At 40.0% G+C, this 20,553-nt stretch overlaps 1 protein-coding gene across 4 annotated transcripts; it reads right to left on the minus strand.

Annotated features, from left to right (window-relative positions):
• On the minus strand, positions 1-20,213 carry pfkfb4a (6-phosphofructo-2-kinase/fructose-2,6-biphosphatase 4a). 4 transcript variants are annotated; one of them, XM_074661500.1, is made up of 14 exons: positions 19,922-20,209; positions 9,706-9,822; positions 9,496-9,592; positions 9,335-9,401; positions 9,159-9,233; positions 9,012-9,068; positions 8,805-8,926; positions 7,970-8,177; positions 7,740-7,886; positions 7,540-7,644; positions 6,616-6,745; positions 4,631-4,693; positions 4,451-4,515; positions 1-910 (listed from the first exon to the last, which is right to left on the minus strand). In XM_074661500.1, exons 1-14 carry the CDS (start codon positions 19,968-19,970, stop codon positions 851-853), a joined length of 1,362 nt encoding a protein of 453 aa, XP_074517601.1. In that variant the 5' UTR covers positions 19,971-20,209; the 3' UTR covers positions 1-850. The 4 variants fall into 4 exon arrangements, with proteins under 4 accessions (XP_074517601.1, XP_074517440.1, XP_074517529.1 ...); XM_074661339.1 differs by lacking the exon at positions 19,922-20,209 and adding an exon at positions 12,618-12,996; XM_074661428.1 differs by lacking the exon at positions 1-910 and adding an exon at positions 1,748-2,593 and having other exon boundaries at positions 19,922-20,213.
• Positions 20,214-20,553: the final 340 nt, after the last annotated feature.

Genomic DNA, 20,553 nt, shown 5'->3' on the forward strand with positions numbered 1-20,553 from the left:
TAATGAGAGATTTGTTTTATAAAAATAACACATCTTTAGCTGGGACGTACATTTTGAAGTTATGACACACATCAAAACAAACAGCTTTGAGCTAATATTGCATTTTTTTGCTTTTCCAATACCTTGTGTGTGCACAGATGTGTTCTTCACAAAAAAAAATTCAAATTTCATCTAAAGTCTGTTTGTAAAATCATCCGAAGAAAACCATGATTTGATTTAACCCATCTGTGTAAAATTTAAGTTTGTTTTCACCATAATTAATTAATAATAGTAATAATAATAATGACCCAGTCCATCCATTCATTCATTGAATCACCATATAGACAAAATAGTAAGCTTCATAATAGTTTTCCTTCAAATATATCAAGTATTAACTTTCAAATTGCACATTATCACTGAAGACACGGTCACATAAAACAATGATTGCACGATACAGTAACATGCAGCAGAAAGATCATGTGAAGAAGCCACACGGTTAACACTACAGTGTTAATTCTGCTGCTGCACAACATCAACACGCTGTAACCATACTGAATAATAGAGAACAAACAGACAAGTGTTTGATTGATAAATAATCAGGACCGGAGTGCCACCGTGTAGCCTTCAAAGGCCCAAACACATAACGTGCTCAGGTTGAGCCCCTTCAAATCAAAAACAACATACATAAGGGTTACAGAGAGGTGTGTGTGTGTGTGTGTCTGTGGCAGAGGTGTTGAAGAAGGAGGAGGAAGAGGAGGAGGCACGTCACCCAGACGGTCACCACTGTGAACAAGTTGTGCAGATTGGGAAAAGTGAAATGACCTCAAGAGTCCGTCGTAAGGGAGCGAGAGAACGAAAGGTCCGACTGCAGTCAGAGGTGAGCGGGGACGGTCTGCAGGGCGTCTCGTGTCGTACGATGGACGTTCACATTCTGGAAAGAGGAATGATTCGGTCAGATGCCTTTTGAATAAATATGAAATGTGTACCAACAAACGAAGAAACAACAAAGCGTTGCAAGTTAATTACACTTCTAGAAAGGTAGATGGGGTGCTGTAGTCTGTATACCATGTGTCATGGTTTTAAAAGACAGATTGTTATATTAGAAACGTTATTTTTTGAATGATGCCTCTACAGTTTGGCCATAGATGTTTCAACATGTTTGAAACAGTACTGGATGCTTCAGGTTACTTTGAAAACTCATTCAAATGCAGATTACCAGACCTATTTCATATCTAACAGACATCAGCATAAAGTGACTTATTATTATTATAAGCATGATGTGTTTATTTGGATCACACCATGTTACATGGCAGCAAGTCCTGGTGAACTTTTATTATATTTTGGAATCATCTTTTATCTTCTAAAAATGACTAAGTCTTTCAGCAAAGTGCCAGCTGTGAATATCAGCGCACAAGAAATGTGTGTGTGTCACAGTGAGCGTCTTGTTGAGGCTGATGAACGGCAGCAGCGGAGTCTTTGCATATGAATGAATGAATGTGGAAATCTGAGTCTTCAGTTTGCACAGCAGAGGAAGCAGGAAGGGAGCTGCACTGAACATCTGATCTGTGGATAGCACGGTTAGGAAGGAAGTAGTCGGCCACATTTGATCTCTAAGTAGTACGAGTAAGAAATATCCAGCTCAGCAGTCTAGATGTAATTTATCTGAAGATTTACTATCAAAGTAAAAGTATTTAACCCAAGATCCTAAAGAAGAAAAACTGCTTTCATGTCAGATTTTCTAAAAATGAAGCACAAGGAGAGTGTGGTAAGGATACATGAAATGGTTGAGTGGAGTTTATTTAGAAACAAACAGAAATATCTCCTCTTATGTCTGATCAGTGATATGAATAAACTGTAAGAGCCTTCACATTGTTGAACAAAAAACAATAAAACAAAGTCTGTACTTCTTCATTTGACAGTGTTAGACATCGTAAAACTAGAGACAAACTGTCAAAGAGGACATTTAATAAGGAAGTAAACAGTTGATTTTATTTATGTGCAAAATGGCACAACCTTGTTTTGTGTTGTGCAGTGCTGTAAAACTAAGATTAAAGTGTCCTGACTTGACAGAAATATAAAGTGATGAGACACTGCTAAAAGTTGACATTTTAAAATCAGTTCCAACAGACAAGATCAATGAGAAAACATCACTAATCGCTACTTCAACAGAAAAGGTGCAGAGAGTTTCACTGTTTCACAGTTGGGATTACAGTAAAAACAAAACAAAACAAAAAAACCTTCATTGGCTTTTTATTCATTCTCCAAAAATGGGAGAACGAGCTCGAGACACAAGATCCGTGTCATAGGATTAATAATGAAAATTAGAAACTGGATTCCAGTCAATTACCACCATCATCACGTCTTAAAATAAAAGTGTAGTAAAAACACAGAAGATCAGAGCAGTGAGGAGTGATTCAATCAAAGGAAGGTGGAGAAGAAAGACTAGATGGTTGCTGAGTGTGGCAGGTACATTGTGCGTCTGTATGGTACAGTGTGCATAAAGGAGGGTAAAGGAGGATGGGGGTGGAGGGTGGGGTGAGGGGGGATAACTGCCTCATTGGTGAGCTGGCACTGTTAGCAAAGCCTCCTTTGACATCCGCGACACTTCTACGTTCTGTTTGATGAAAAAAAAGCACACAAAGAGGGGGAGGGATCAAAACACATGGGAAATATGAAATCCACTGCACATAGACTGGACCAAGACTTGGAAAGACAGATTAAGTTCAGAGGCGTGTTTTTGTTTCCATCTTCGTTGCCAGTGTCTGTCAGTTGTGTGTTAGCAGAGCAAGTCAAGAAGAAATGTAACCACTGCAGACATGATTACTTAGAAAATCAGACAATTTCTCAGCTACAAAAACATTACGATCCCAGAAAAAGAGGCTTAATGGATAATCATCTAAAAATAACAAACTTCACCCTCAAGTGTGAATGAATTATCCTGATTGTATAGATTTTCTAAGCCTAACATTACATCACATCACTCATATAAAAGGGTACATATATTCACTGCCATAACACTGTCGGTCTTCTCTTTGTCGATTACTCAACTAATTGGTCATTTTAGTAATTTTTTAATGCTTTTTTTCATGCTGAATGACTTATTTCCAAGAAACTTCTGAGCACATCTCTGGTAAACACAAGATTTAAAGAGGTGCTTTTGTGTGATTCTTTGTGGACAGATCTTGTGGAGACAGATCCGTTGATTATAGGGATGTCACGATACCAGAAATTTGGTAGTCAATCGGTGGCCGATTATAGTGAAATTCCACAATTCTCGATACCAAGTCGATACCACGAAAAAAAGAAAAGAAAAAAAATCTCATGTACTTCAACATACACTCCTTTTATTACCGTTAGCATGCTGTTTTTTGTTAGGAAGTTAAACAGGTCATAATTCCCTCTCTATTATCTATTTTATATTGTTGTGAAAACATCTCCTTCAAACATCTGGATTTATTCAGGTTTCTCCCCAAAAACGACATTTTACAAGATTACATTTGAACACATCATGATAATGTTAGAATTCACCTTCGCCCAATACTCATTTTTTTCTGAACGCATCATAATGTAAATTGATGGCACCTCCCGTGTTGAAATAAGCAGGACAAGAGCTAGTTAACTTTAGCTGTTAGCAGCCGGTAAGCAGCACAGTGTTGCACGGAGCTAACAGCTAACGCTAACTGCATCTCGTCCTGCTGATTTCAACACGGATTAGTTGTTCACATGTGTTGGTTGGAGCATAATCAGGGAAAAAATAGGGTGTGTCTTCTGAATGCGTCGATAGTGAGTTTACTGCGTCCCAAACACATTTTCGCCATTAGTGTCGAGCCCTGACGATACCTACGGTATCTGCGGTACTGTAGAAAAACGAGTACAGTCACATTTTCTGAAGTTTGTAATCAACTTGGTACCAAAGTATCGGTTCTCGTGACATCCCAAGTCGATTAAATAAACTAATCAATTAGTTAACCAAATTTTGTATGGCATTTCTTTGGTTGAGGACAGCCCTACGTAACACTTGCTGCCAAAGCCAACATTTGCATTACGTCGGGTAAATTTCTCTGAGAACAATCATTGTGACTGTTATCAGAGACTTTCAGCATCAAATCCTGTAAGAAACTGTAACATGATCCACTCCTAGGTGTGTTTATCTAAAAGGGTGTGAGGGTGAAAATGTGGAACGTTAGAAGCAATCGGAGCATTAGTCATTGTTGTCGTGCTGATAACATATAATCCACATATAATCTCACACAAATCTACTCTGAGCTCATTACCGTTTCATACCACTGCTTATAGAAACACGGCCATCAGAATGAACTGTGGCTGCTGTGAAATACCACATGTGACTCCATGATGTTCAGCACCTGAGGCTGTCGAACCGACTGTAGCTCAGATGTACTGTGTGTGTGCTGACTGCGTGTGTGTGTGTGTGCTGACTGTGTGTGTGGCTGTATGCCGTCGTTTTACCCACCTCTGGTCTTTCTCGGTGTGTGTTGACAGAGTCCACGTTTAAGCTGATGGACTCCACCTTACAGCCTGAGCAGACAGAAGATTTGTTTCATTAGTTCAGGCGGCAGGAGTATGTTTTATTACTGTTCATTAGAAATAGATTTATCAGGTGCATCATGTGCTAATAGGAGAGCAGTCGTACCGTAGGCCACTGGCGTTAGCTTCAGCACCGTGTGCAGCGGGCACTTCAGGTAGGGCAGCTCCTCTGTGTGGAGACAAACGCAAAGGTTCATGAAAATACCCGAACAAACAAAGAACTCTCATTCCATTTCAAATTACTTCTTTTTTCTAGCAAAGACAACAGTAGAGAAGGAAATATATTAATTGAGTTAACAACTATGCTCGTTACAGAAAGTGCAATAAAATCTTAATGAGTAAAAAGACGGGAATCATTTATCAAAATGTCTGTTCAACAAGCAGACACTTGCAGTTAAGTTTATGTTTTCAAAATTTCGACTGTTGAGTCCACAGTCCGCATCAGGCTAACAGTAAATCGTTATGAACAAGCTAATCCACATTAGCAGCAGCAGCAGCAGAAGGTGACTGGGCTGGTGACTGTTCTTCATTCTTTTTAAGCTTCACTCAGTTTTGATGGCAGCAATATTATTATATTTAGATTTGTTTCCAGGGAGATTATTTATATTGTGGCTTTGCTGTTGTAAACATTGCTGCTCTAGAAACAATATTTTTGATACATTTAAAATATTAGTACATTCAAAACCTGCTCTTAAATAATTATTTTTTATATAATATTGTTTTTAAATAAAAATTTATTATTTCATAACAATATAAAAGAGCTGAAAAGTATCTATAGAGCCGGACTGATAAGGAATATCAGTAAGAGTAGTAGTAGTAGCAATCCTAATGATACACTTCCCTAGTCATGAGATACTGTATACACCGTATTCTGAAAAAAGGAATGAATAAAAAAGAAATTATTTTTAATCTGATATTTTTGCTACAGTGCCCACAACATGAAATCAGGTCAGTCTGCCATTAGTGAAACACACTTCTTAATCTGGGCTCTATGAAAGTATGTCACAGCTTTACACAGAATGCCTCACAATAAAACATTTTATTCAAAACGAGGCATAAATACTTTTAATTTGCACGGCAGCTGGATTCTCACGATAGCACAAGATCAAGCGAGAACTATCACACGAAAGCCCGCCTTGTCGGGTTTCAAGTAAGGAGTTTGTGTCCCGCCAGCCAGATCAGCGTCCTGTGAGGAGCTACTGGCAGCTACGAGCGTGGCCTATAGGTGTGTGAGACGCGACGACACGTAGAGGCAACGGTTGGTTCCAAACAACAACAGCGGCTCCTGAAGAGGTTAGCGTAGATGCTGCAATAGCATCACTTATATCAGAACTGGAGAGCATTTCTTCATTGAAAGAAGAGCAAAGAACGGCACTGAAGGCTTTTCTCAACGTAAAACATGTTTTTGCTCTTCTCCCAACTGGCTTTGGTAAGAGTTTGATTGACAGAGGTTCATCCAATCACCTGCCAAGTATCTTTTTGAAAGTGCCTGCCCTTTTCCAAACGGTTTCAAATGACGGCTTCTAAGATGGTGGTTCTTACAGTGAAAATGTAACCATGTGACTAACAGGAAAGATTTGCCTTCAAGATAATCTTATTATGTGATCTGTAATCTTCACTCAACCGGTTTCTCTCAAATGACTTGATCTACTTCTACTTAGTGAATTTGGTGACTTCCTACAGTTCTCACAGTGCTGTTCAACAACTTCTGAAGAAGTCAACTAAACAGAATTTGTGTTTCTGTATGTTTGTTTAAATGTCCTACTTAAAAGACATAGACAGCTATACTATGTACTATAAAATTAGTTTTTTTTCGATGGAGTCTGGTGGTTTTAGCGAGAGCATAGATGGATGCAACGGCTTCAGTTCGCCATCGGAAAGGGCTGTCTGATGGCGAGGGACAGCACTGAGTCCACAGCAGTGCATTGCTTTGGTTTCGAGTGGTAACTCCTGTCTGCTTCTCCAAACCCGTCATCTACTGTAGGTAATACACTGACTATGGATAAGCACCTCATACAACCCCACTTCAAAACACCCGAACTATCCCTTTAAGGACTCCTGCCTTCAGGGGTTCAGTTAAAAAGGACTAACCTGCCGTCTTGTCCAGGAAATAGGCCAACAGGCAGCGCATGACGGCCTGGTGACAGACGACCAGCACGTTCTCTTGCCGCTCCAGCTCCATGATGACGGGCTCCAACCGCTGCACAAGGTCCTCGTAGGACTGAGTCAGAAGAAACACAAAAAGAGACTAATCAGACAGACGGAAAGCAGAGTACGATTTAATCTGATAATCATTAAAAGCTAATGATAGCTTTGTTCAGATTGCAGATATTTTGAGAAGAACATTTTTACATGTGAAGTAAAATTAATGAATAAATGAAACGGAGAAAGAACTTCCATACAATCCATTTTCTTCTCACATCCTGCTGAGTAATCCATCCGAGTTAAACAGATTAAGCAGGTGGAAAAATCCATACAAGCTGTCTACACCAACACCATCTTTAACAAGATTCCCCAGAGCCTTACATCAGCACTGTCGGCCTGGGCAACCCAACTAATGCCCATATCCATCTTCCCCTGTTAGATTAATGGAGAGGTAATGGGATGAACTTAAAGTGAGAACAGACCAGCCGGCATTCAGACACACAATTAGCCTGACCCGACACACACCCCACACTCAGACTAATGTGAAGTCTTTGTTTACTGTAATCTGGTGTTTAGCCAAATCTGTCTAAGAGGCTGCTCGTCTTAGCTGAGGCTCATTAGCAGAGAATAAGTGGCCCGTAGCCATCTGGACGCCGTTTAATTGTGTTTGTGGTTACGTGTGAGTTTCTAGGAAAGAGAGTGTGTCCTTAATATTCACAAAGGAGGACCGACTCTGCTTTAGGAAATTCCAAAATTTAAACAGAGACACACTGTCCACAAGCATCAACATTAACATACAAAAACAAACTTTAACAGTTACATAACCGCATCATTAGACAAAATATATTACGTTGGATTTTAGCCACTGACCTCTCCTTTCGGGTACCGATAGCGGTATTTGTCCTGGTCTCTCAGAGCAAACTCAAGGGGATAGTGATCCTGGATCTCCTCGTACATCATCTCCTCACACACGCCCTAAAATGACATCACACACACAGATTAAAACGTTGTTAACACCGCACACATGTCAGCAAACAGCTGTGCTTAGCAGCCAAGAACACTGTACTCACTGCATCGATCTCGTTCAGGACCTTCCACTGTTCGTAGGGCACACTGAGAGCCTCGGCTGTCTGGATGGTCCTCTTCATCTGACTTGTCCACACCTTCAGGTCGCTGATGCCCTGCGCCTGGATGAAGTGGCTCAGCTTCTTCCCAAACTGCATAGAAAAGAAAAATTAACTCATCTAGTCAAGAAAAACAAAACTGAAGACCTATCTCTTGTTGAAAAGGTTAGACATACCTCTTTGCCTCTAGGTGTGAGGCCCGAGTCTCCTCCGATTCGACCGTTGACATTGAGCTCGCTCTCACCGTGGCGGCACAGGTAGATGGAGCGCGGCGTGATGTGAATGTTCATGAGGTAGTAGACAATCCGGCTCTGGATGTGGTCCAGCACCCTGTTGACCAAGTACCGCTGACCCACGTCCATGATTTTAATGAAGGAGAGATCCCTGAGAGGAGACCACAGACCCGTTAAGTCTACCGTTCAACACTGTTTGATGTGACTGAGCCAAAACCAGCGTATAAATATAGAGAACAATGGCATTACTAGTTGTTTAGGAATACAAATGAATCACTGCACAAGCCTATTATAAATAATGATGGTACCAATAATACAATATGAATATCATTTGTTATTTCAGCAACAGTAGAAAGACTGCTAGAAAATCTTAAACTCTCCCTTCTCTTAGATTAAGTGATTATGTGAAAACACTGTTCATGTTGGGCAACATCTTCATTCTAGGCAAAAGGCAGGCAAATGTTTGTTCCTCCTTCCAAATAAGAGTCCTGATCTTATTTGGAAAGCAAATCAGCGCTGACACAGAGGACTATCCTACATAATTAATGTCATAACAACCTTTGGAAATATTTCTGAATTGAATAGATCTGCAAAACATGAGCTAAACCAAAATACTCTAATTTAGGGGCTGTCCGGAAAGAAAAACTAAATTTCTGCCCCATTGTTCTGATGAAAAGACCAGAGCGTACTTGCATATGCTAAGTTAGTTATTCCCATATTTTTACATTGCAGTGTCATTCCTTTCCTAACAAATTGTCCACACCAGCTTTCACCTCACCTGTCCAGGACTTCATCCAGCGTCTCGTAGGAGTTTTCATAACACTTGATTCTCTTCATGAAATCTTCAACTGCTTCTTCTGTGTTACAGTTGGTGTAGTCGGGGCTCCCCAGCTTCACTTGCTGAACAGAAAAAACAGTAGAGGAGTGAGTACAACATGGACAGAATGTAATTTTCTCTTGAGATAAAATCAACAAGTAAACTTACCACTATGTTCTCCTGTATGACGTCTGGGTCTTCACACACAGACTCCACGAAGAACACCTGAGAGAAGAGGAGGAGGAACAAATCAAGTTTACTGTGAATGTCAACTAACACAGTATGACCTCCCAGAGTTGTGCCCCAACAAGTTACCTTAAAACCATTCTGTTCTGCAAACTCAATGATGGTTTCCCTCCTTTCTCTGGTGGTGTTTGTTGCATCAAAAACCTGTTTAACACAGACAATACGGATAAGCTTTTTAGCATTGCACGCTGTGTTTGAGCTACCGGAAACACCAAAACCGAAATAGCATTTAACATTTGACCCACCGCCACTTGGCCTCCTTCTTCTGTGAGATACTGTCGCACATCGTTCAATGCTGCTGAGGCACATTGTCTGTAAAGATCACAGACAACATCAGTCCAAAATGTCACATGGTTGTTGGTGGCTGAATAAATGAAGGCAGCACGAGGCCAGTCGCCACTCTTACCGTCTGATCTCTAACCCCTCCTCGTTGTCTGGACGGAAGAACTCAAAGGACTTGTAGATCTTCACAAACTCTCTCCTGTACTGCCCGACATTGAACTCTACGGTAAAGATGGAGGCAAGGACACTTGAGATCATCCTTGTCTTAGCATGAAACTTTTGATTTATTCTCTAGAATTCATGTTTTTATTCACTGGAGCTCGAAAAGTCATACCTCTGGTGGGCACTCCGATCCAGTTGAGATAGCGAGTCAGCTTCTTGGAGATATAGGTCTTCCCCCTGGCAGGAAGGCCCACTGTCACGATCAGGGTGGGACAGTTGGTCATACATACTGGAACGACAGGTGGAGAGGGGGAAAGAAAGTTTCTGTCAGCTGATCACACATAATGCGATGAAAAGGTGTAAAACTGATTTCATTGTAAAATGTGTAACACCTCAGTACAAGCATATTAGTGTATCTCAAGGTTTTGTTCAACAATTCACAGTTGCAAATATGCCTCCAATCTGCCCTTATACAATCTTGCATCTTACACCATTTATAAGAGTTAATATTAACTTAAATATTAGATTGTCCTTTATCGATGTGTGCGTGATCCAGTGTTGTCTGTGCCATTTAGACAAAGTCCCACATCACACCACTCTGAGACTGTATTAAACCAGGAGCAGAGGTCACGGTGGCACCAGGCTGTGCCTGAGGGGTTGTGAAACGCTGCACTTTTAACTACTCAAGACATCTGGAGACAGCTAATCGCTAGTTTCCACACTCGGTGTGTGCACAGATGACTGGGTCAGAGGGCGAGGTCGTTTTTATGGGTGCTATGTGTATTTTCTAGGGATGCACCGATACCGGATCGGATACCAGGCCAATATTGACTCAAATAGCTGGACCGGGTATTGGGGACAATGGAGCCGATCAATTCAATTCTATTCATTCAATTTTTTACGGGAATTTTATTTCCGGTTTAATTTTTTCCCAATTTGTTGCTGCATTAAAAAAGTTTTACACTTGAAATATAATTGCTGTTAATTTTGAAGAATTTTTTATCAAGTTGCTGGTGTACGATTTATTATTTTAATAATAAATAACAATCCAGTAAACATATATGTATTTATTTGTTAGGAAAGCAATGTTTAAGTCAAGCCTAATGTTGCCTTACACATAAAAGAATGATCTCAGTCACTTCCACACAGTGAGACATTCGGCTTATTAATTAGACATCAGATCGGTACTCTGTATCGTCCGATACACAAAGGAAAAACCTACCCGCTGTCCCATGCAGTTTTGGGCAAAAACCATGCAGTTCTTTGCATGCAGTAAAACATTTCCTATTTTCGCGTATTCTGATGTGTTCTTTACACTATGACAATTTTCCTGATATTCGATTTTTTTATTTAAAATCGCAATATATCGCCTTGCTTACAGCATCGCAATATATTATGATACGTATTGTATCGCCAGATTCTTGCCAATACCCAGCCCTATGTTTTAACATTCCCTGTCTGTAAAAGCATGGCAAAAAGACTATCAAAGAAGGGCACAACAGTCTGTCCAGGTGCATGAATTACAAACATTACAAAAAGGTACCTCTCACAACTACCTCCCTGATTGTATTGTGTTACCAACCAGCTTCACTCCACACAAACAGACCCATTTACCCACCACAAGCTCATGATTTCATTGGTATTTTTTAAAGCCTAACTGATTCAAAAAATCCTTCCTCAGTCAGTCCACAGAGAGGAGACACTGACTGACCATTCACACCAAATGTGAGAGCAGATCACTCACATGACTGCAGGGATAAACAATTCAGCTGTTTACCAACAACAGCTAACATTAGTGCTTGACTTGTGCACACAATGAGATGGACACCCCATCCCTAGTGCAGGGGTCTGCAACCTGCGGCTCCGGAGCCACATGCGGGTCTTTAACCCCTCTCCAGTGACTCCCTGTGGACTTTTAAAAATGGAAAACAGTTTTTTGTTTACATTTTCATTTTTATTTATCATTGTTGTAGGTCGACGGTACGACGGAGTATTAGGGCCATTTCGAGAATAAAGTCATAATATTACGAGAAAAAAGTCACACGTTTATGAGAAAAGAAGTAGTAATATTATGAGAATAAAGTCATAATATTATAAGGTAGTAATTTTACGTGTTATTTTCTTTTTTTCTCATAAAGTTATGACTTTATTCTCGTAATATTACGACTTTTTTTTTCTTGCAAAGTTATGACTATTCTCATTAAATTACGACTTTTTTTCTCATTAAGTCATGTCTTTATTCTCGTAATATTACGACTTTATCGTAAAGTTATTACTTTATTCTCGTAATATTAAAAAAAATGCTCGTAACGTTATGACTTTATTCTTGTAATATTACGACTTTTTTTCTCATTAAGTTATAACTTTATGCTTGTAATATGACTTTTTTCTCACTTAAATTTATGACTTTATTTTCATTAAATTACGATTTTTTTCTCATTAAGTTATGATTTTATTCTCGTAATATTACGACTTTTTTCTGTAAATCTCAGATGTTTTTTCCCTCAATGTGGCCATAATACTCCGTAGTACATTGTCTCTTTGGTCCTCACTGCATTATACTTATACACTAAGACTATAAACTGTGTTACCTTCATCACAATGCTCAAATGTTTTGCAGCTCCAGACAGATTGTTTTTTGTTTTATTTTGCCTAAAATGTCTCTTTTGATAGTAAAGGTTGCTGACCCCATCCACTACTAGTACCAGTCCTTTCTCCTCCATGCGAGCATCATGTGGATCCTTATATAACATAACTGTGTGACCCAGATGGCTGCAGCAACAGCAGCCAGACATCATCTGAACTCTGCGACCCACGTGTTTACAACCGTTAGAACCGTTCCAACCGTTACTAACGTACCAACCGTTACTAACGTACCAACCGTTACTACCGTTGGAGAGCTAACACATCACTGCTAATGGAGGTGTGTGCTACTAGCAGGCGGGTTAGCAGTAATTATGAAGTTCCCGCGGTGCTTCTGGCTTCCTACGTGAACTTAGGTCGAAAGAAATGACATCTCTTAGCTAGATATCACATCTTTTTAAATAGAGACGTTAACAGGTGACGCCACGTCGTCATACGCACCCTTCCTCTGAGAGATGTGTCTCTCTGGAAGGCCGTTTCTACACCACGGCATCCAGATCTTCTTCAGCGGGTTCTGGGTGAGTTCCCGCGGGTTGGACGGGGTTTTGTCCTCCATTGAGTCTGGTGGTGAGGTGGTGGAGGAGGAGGAGGCGGCCGCGGCGGGAACACGGGGCCTTTTCCCGTGATGCTGTTCTGAATGTGACCGGTGTTTCATCCGCGCTGCTCTCTGCTCTCTCTCTGTGGTGATGGAGATGAGCCGGTCTCTCTTTCAGCGCTGCTGTCACGTGCTCTGGGTCTGTCAACCGACGGTCGTACCGTAATGACCGCAGTACAGGCGCAGCGCAGCTTCTGCTTCATTACCGTAAATGACGTGAGTTGTGCTCAGCCGCAAAACATAAGCTTTATAGGGCGCAAGGAAAAAACTATGTAGTGATGCGTAAAAAGTCAAGACAGAGCACCCGCCAACAGCTGCCTTTCATCACTGCCAGTGTACTACAGTACAGGTCCGGCCGGACGTCAGTTCCACCTGGCTACAATACATTGTTTTAGATGTATTTGTTACCATAACAACAGTTTGTTTGATCGCGGAGATGTAACTCTGACATGGCAGGTAGCCTCTATGGTAATATTCCTTCATTTATAAAACTTGTGCTAGATGCTTCAGGAGATATTGCTACTTTAATAGAGACCCTTTTCACAGAAGAAGTTTTGATATGTCACAACTGGAAAGGCAACTAGTAGCCTAACAATAATGAAGGCTGCATGAAACTGAGTCATCTTTAATTTAAAGGTCCCATATTATGCTCATTTTCAGGTTCATATTTGTATTTTGTGTTTCTACTAGAACATGCTTAGGGGAGAGTGGGGTAAGATGAGCCAATTTTTGCTTATGCTGTCCTCGAGGTTAGGAAAAATGAGACAGAAGCAGAATGAAAACTTGAACCTTAAATTCAGGATCTCTCCTATCAAATGAAATGATCAGCATGCATCCATCACAAAGCTGTCTGGAAAAAATGACCTTCCCAAAAAAAGTGCTCCTGTGGCTCAACTTGCCCCAGGTAAGGGGTAAGTTGATCCGAGTCAGTGGGTAAGTTGAGCCATCGTGGGGTAAACTGAACATCTGAGTTTTTAAGTTTAAACCTCAGCATAAGTGTGTTAACAAACAGTTTCACAGTTATGAACTTGTGAGAACAAACCACCAGTGAGTTTCAAGACCATTGAACAATCAAAATATCATTCAATATTCGACTATATTCCAGTCGTCAAGGTTGCAGTGAAATATGAACTGTTGCTCCCTCCTTGCAGTTCCTCCAGCCTTTTGAGGTTGAGGTAGCTTCTTCAGCACATCACTCAGTGGAAAAGATGCCTCATCCTTTTCCTTGAATACAAAGGTGGGCTTCTCACGTCAAGTGTTCCCCCGGATTCTTCTGAGAAATCTTGCACTCACTTCGTTGCCCTCCAGGCTCTCAACCAAGCCAATGTAATGGTAGCTTCTGCCTTTGGATACAAAGTTTACTATGACAAAGTCACCAACTGACAGATCTGAGATGTCTGATTCATTTCTCTCATCATTAGAACTCTCATGCTCAGAAGTGTCATCAAATGGGATGGCATCACACTCTCCTCAGAACTGCTGTACGCTGTGATTTTCGTCTTGGTCTTTGGTTTGACCTAGGCCTACCTGCTAAACCCTTCTCTTTACAGTTGTTGGGGACAGGAGTGTTTTTTCTTTCTGCCAATTCCAATGCCAGTTCACAGCATTTCTTTGGAGTAAGGCCGTGGAACTGTTCAGCCAGCTTCTTGATATGGTCTGCAAGCTCCTTCTCTACCTCCTCTGTGAGGACCCTCTTTGCCTCTGCTGTTCCACTATAACCAACTGTTTTAACTTCCTTTATCTCCCTCTTCTATAAAGGTTAACACATAAAAAAATCAAACCAAGTTGTGTAACACTCAACAGTAATACCATTTTATACATCAGAGAATTAATTTGGTTAATTTATGGTGGGGTAAATTGAGCCAGTGGCTCGGAATAATAGTAGAATATTAGTGAGCCAGTGGCTCAACTTACCCCATAGCCTTTGGCTCACTTTGCCCCATAGCTACCATTTTGGAAAAAATGGCCCAGTTTAGCAATTCAGGCTAATCTTTAGCGAAGGGATTAACATGGTGTTATATCTTAGTAAATCACCAACATGTATAATATATTTTTTTAGACCTGGATAAATTTGCTTTGACCTAACATTCATTATTCCTGACATGCAGAAAATTTACTTTGATAGGGAAAAAACAGTTTTTGGTGTAAAAAAGTACTTACTACTTCTCCCATGTGCTTGACTCCATCACAGCAAGATAGAAATGATGGGTACTTCCTGAATTTATGGTCACATGACAAAACATAATCACAGTTGCCAAGATACAGGGGGTGGGTCAACTTACCCACTGGCTCATCTTACCCCACTCTCCCCTACATGCTTTAATGTTCAAAAAACACATTATTTTCCTCATCCTGTCTGTCTGAATATACCTGTATTTCCCCTCTGTCTGAAACGCTCCGTTTTAGTGGATTTCAACAGAATTGCAACGGAATTGTGTTGCTAGGCAACAGCTTGGGTCCATGTTTACTTCCTGTCTGCTGATGTTATTTACATACACTGCAAAAGGAAATAAACTGGGACACATTTAGAATGTTTATGTTTAAAACCATGTAAATATTGTATATTTGTGACATCACAAATGGACAGAAATCCTAACTGTTAATTTCGAACGCCCAATTTCTGAATACGGGCTGTGTGTGTTTCTCCGTATATTGAGCGTTTTGATAGTTTAACAATATTTATGTAGCACTTAAACCTGCTTTTTAATATAAAAGACATGATCACTTTTTACAATATGGGACAAGGAAAGGCACAAGCGTAACTAGTAGCCTAACAGTAATTCAGGCTGCATGAAACTGAGGCATCTTTAATTTTATTGATTTGAATTGATGTAATTTCCTGCTATAACGACTCAAAATGTCTGCTGTGGAAAAAGGTCCATCGCATGATCTAACGTTGCCAATTAAACCTGCATTAGGCAGAATATTTTTGGCATCATTGGGCAAAAATTCAATAATAACCTTTCAGCATATTGTAATTCAAGTGGTCTGATAGAAAACTAGACTTCTGCACCTCCTCACGGCTCTGTTTTCAGGATTTAATGAATCCAGCCCATGACGGGAGACTTTGGCCAATCACAGGTCATGCCAAAAATATTGTGCCAACTGCAGGTTTAATAGAGACCCTTTTCAAAAAGACACTTTGATATGTCACAACAGGAAAGGCACAAGCATAATTAAAGCTGCAAGCAGAGATGATTGGGCCATTGCACCTTTGTTTAGTTAGAAGTTATTTCCTGCATGGATTGAGTGGCACAGGAAATGACAGCGTCACTTTTTGTGTCCACTATGTGGCGCTATGACTATGAGTCCATATTGCTATGTAGATGTCCTCAGGCCTGGACTGCTATGAAGTAGGTCAAGTTTGGGGCAGATTCGACCAAGTACAGTCGAGTTACAACAGTTTGTCGTTCAATGGCTAATCATGTAAATTCTCTGCCACGCCACGTCAATGCTGTTTCATAAAAAGTCAAGCTTTTAACCACTTTTCATCACAAAGGTCTTCAGATTGCACTGACCAAATTTGAAGTTGATTGTGTTAAATCTGTAGGAGGAGTTTGTTAAAGTACAGAGCTTGGAAATGGCCATTACTACACGAAAAAAAATCACACAAAATAAAAAATGGCCAACTTCCTGTTGGGTTTAGAGCATGGCCCCAAGAGACTTTTTTTTTAAGTCTACATGTGATACATGTGCCTACCAAATTTCGTACATCTAGGTAAAACGTACCGAGAGGGCTGCTTCGTTGAAATTTAGTAGGGGGCAGTATCGAGCCACCTCGCAACACTAAGCACCAACAGGAAAGGCACAAACGTAACTTATAGCACCAATGATGGCTGCATGGAACTGTGGCATCTTTAATTTAATTGATTTTAATTGATGTAATTTCCTGCTATAACAACACTTGAGGTCAGCATGACAACCTAAACTCTGGGTCTCTTGAAAAGAAGAAACAAGACAACTGGCTGTGTGTTATATAGAATACAAACTCAACCACTACGTTGAGTATTGATTATTTTCTAACTGTCCTTTTTCAGCATTTCTCCTGATTCTAAAATGTACTAGACATTTTGTCACAGTAAGAAAAGTAAAAAAATAACATTAGTGATGGCTGAATTCCATTTAGCTGCTTCAGTATCTTGGTATTGTGCATACTGACTCACTATCTCACTGTCACGACTTACTGGAACATGTGAATATAACGGATGTTACTAGTCATGCCTGTGCCTTTCCTACTATGACAAGTATTGTGACAATAATGCCATCTACAGTATCTCTTGGTACTGCAAGTTTTCAGATCGGCAGTCACTAAGTGACAAATATTTTAAACCTCTTATCTTATTGAGGCCATTAACCCATTTGTGCCCAAAGACTATATTTAGTGTGATCAGGAAAAATGCCACAACATTTGTTCTGATTGGTCAAAAATCCTGTAATTTGGTACGGACATACTTTGAAATCACACTTTTATCACAGTAATAGTCAAAGTCAGGATTTTGAAAAATGAGGAAAAACACTAACATTGTTTACTAAATGTTTTCCATGTGAAATATATTTTACACTGCATATGTGTGCATATCTTTAATATTTGTTATGAGTTTATAGATACCATATACCTGATTGTGCTCCTTGTAGTTTCTGAGATACAGCTATTTTCTTATCATACTATATCTAGTATTTGGGCACATGGGGCAACTGTTTTTTCCTAAAATATAATAGAGTCTACTGCAAAAACAGTATTCCCATGAACCCAAATATAACTGTAGATATAGTATCATAAGAAAAACTCACTTTTCAGCCAAACCTTTTACCAATTTTGAAAATTTCCTCACATTTGTGCTTCAGCAAGCTCAGAGAACACTTCCACCGAAGAAAATATAAAAACTCAGTTGCGGGCACAAATGGGTTAAAGTTAATCCAAACATTATTACATACTACATTTCTGTTTACACCTCAGTGTACATATATTACTTCTCATCATGCACATACATCCTGCCATCCTGCCATCCTGCTGTCAGTTTACCTATCTGAAATACCGAACTTACCGTTATATATTTAATTTAACTGCACTATTTTATGCCTTAGATCCTCATTATGCTCGTGGGATTTCCCTTTTTATATCTACATGTTTTATGAGCATTGGTAAAGGATTTTCATTGCCAATGACTGCTTTGAACCTCGAACAAGCATGAGCTGACATTGCCCATGAGATGGCAGCATTACTCTCCCTCTTCCTCTGTATATGTGTTCACCTCAGTTGACCCAGCCTCATAAACTACCAGACAGTTTGTAAGAAACATCTGTAATGCAGTCCAACTCAACCACAGCCCTGCAAAAATGTCCATATTTCCTATATATAGATGTAATGCTTGTAATGTTCAGATTTTTAGGGGGAATTAAGGTGTCAGAGGATTCGTATATAAGGGTGTTTTCTAATATTAATAATGTAGTGCCTTTTAAATGAATGCAGACCAGTAACTCCACCACATCACAATGGGCAAAGAAATTACCATGGAGATCAAGCCACGCTAACATATTATCAACAAAAATAAACATTACGACTAGGACTGATGCGTCGAAGCTTCGACCGTTGCCATGGTATTTGACCTCCAAATCAGTATTCGAATGCTTCGGGGGGTTTTGTTTTTGTTTTTTTAATATATATATATGTATATCATAATAATGTATACATCCCCAAATAGCTCATGAAATAAGGAATAATCCCACAAAATTATTCATTATTCATATTCAACATTCATTATTATTAGTTTTTCTCAGACAGATATCACTGTTTGTTGTGTGTAGAGGTGTATGTGTGTTCAGTAGTGCAGCAGAGGCACTGTCCTGGACACTGAAACGTTGGAGATGGAGACAAAAAGACAGAAGAACATGTCCGCCTGCTGTACCTTGAAGCTTCGAATACCTTCGAATATTTCTCACCGAAGCTTCGAAGCCCAAAAAAAAATAGTATTTGGGTTAGCCCTAATTATAATTAAGCTTTACAAAGAAAGGACATTTTGCAGAGGTGTTGTATTGGATTGAATTACACTGTGCAGTTGTGCATACAATAGTGATAAGTCACTGTACAATCTGCCCATCTATTCTCCTTATAGACTTATCTGATGCACTGACTATATTAAGCTTTAGTGAGTCTTTAGAGCAACAGGGCCTGTGACCTAAATATGGCGAGATGGAGGTTTTTCTAATTAAATACTCTCCATCAAATTCCCTAACTGCTTGTAGACTATAATATATGTCATCAGCTCCATAAATAAATGGCACACTAACTCAGGGTGCTTATTTTTACCTTTAGGTAATATAAAAACACTGCAGTGCAGTAAAGAAAAGTGTGGCACATAACTGGACAATGTCAGCTGCATAAAAGTTCCCATGTCATTCGCATGCGCACTGTGTGAAATAAGTCAGATAGTTGACAGTGAGGTTAAATGTGGTGTCATCATGCATTCTTTACACTGGGACGTGAACAGGAAACGACTCTGAGCTCCTCCTCCTCCTCTTCCTCCTCACAGCTGCTGCCAGATTGCAGCTAGCTACAGCCTCTTATACTATACAAGTCATTTCCCAATATAAATATAGTATATTAACTTTACACTCGACATCCACCAGTATGATGAGAGGCGCGCTTTTACGCACGAACCATCATACATATATAGTGCTTAGAATAAGAAGAATAAATGTTATTATCGCAGCAGCCCAGTCTGAGCTCCACAACAACAACAACAAGCATAATTTATGATCCATAAACACAACAACCATGCAGAAAACGCAATAAAGCATATAATAAAGCATCAACCTCTGCAGCAGCAGCTTCTCCATCATAATCAGTATATGGAGAATAAAAAATAACTGAGAAGAAACCGATCATCTTCAGGCGACATGAAGCATTTAGATGTTTTAAAAAAATATATTATTAATATTCTCCTAAAGCACAACTCCCTCTGCTTTAAATGAGGCTGGTTATGATAATAAACGCACAGATTTGCGCGTGTTGTTGTAATGTAGGGTAAAGGTCTCACGCTCTTGTTTACGTCTGCTCGACCAGCCTCTCTGTCTGTCATCCGTTTCATTAAACATGCACAATCTAAACTCTGACATGCACTAAAGCATCCACAACTATAGAGTATCTTACCTGCTGTGTCCTGGTTGTGAGTGAGTTTGGTGCGGCTGCAGCCTCTCATCGTAGAGCGTCTGGTCTGATGGTCGGTGTGTGTGTGTGTGTACTTGCGTCCAACAGCAGCAGCAGCAGCAGCTCTTCTTCACTTCACTGATGCTCACCGTACAGTAGAGTAGCCTGCGCACACCCACTTCAGTGTGTGTGGGTGTATGTGTGTGTGTGTAGGACCTGCTGGAGGAAGAGTTTCTCCTAAACTGGATGGAGATGGAGTGAGGTATAGTAACCTACCTGCACCCTCCTCCTACTACACCCTCCTGCTACACCCCACCCACCCAGACACCCTGCCACCCTGTCACTGTTGAGAAATGCCCCCACAAGTCCTGACAGCCCCCTTACCAAAAGTGTGCTATTAGTATACTTCTTTTAAGCTTGGAATAAGAGAGTATATTTTCAGTTTCCTTTTTTATGTACTTATCAGAGATATACTTAACAAAAGTCTACTTGGCTTATACTGAGAAGTATACAGAAAATAAGTATACTTGGCTCTCATACTGACAAGTATACAGAAAAGTCTAATTCTACTTGGGTTGTACTGACAACATATACAGAAAACTGTAAGTATACAGTACTTAGATTATACTGACAAG

Source organism: Sebastes fasciatus, chromosome 1 (genome assembly GCF_043250625.1).
Source record: "Sebastes fasciatus isolate fSebFas1 chromosome 1, fSebFas1.pri, whole genome shotgun sequence".
Lineage (NCBI taxonomy): Eukaryota > Metazoa > Chordata > Actinopteri > Perciformes > Sebastidae > Sebastes > Sebastes fasciatus.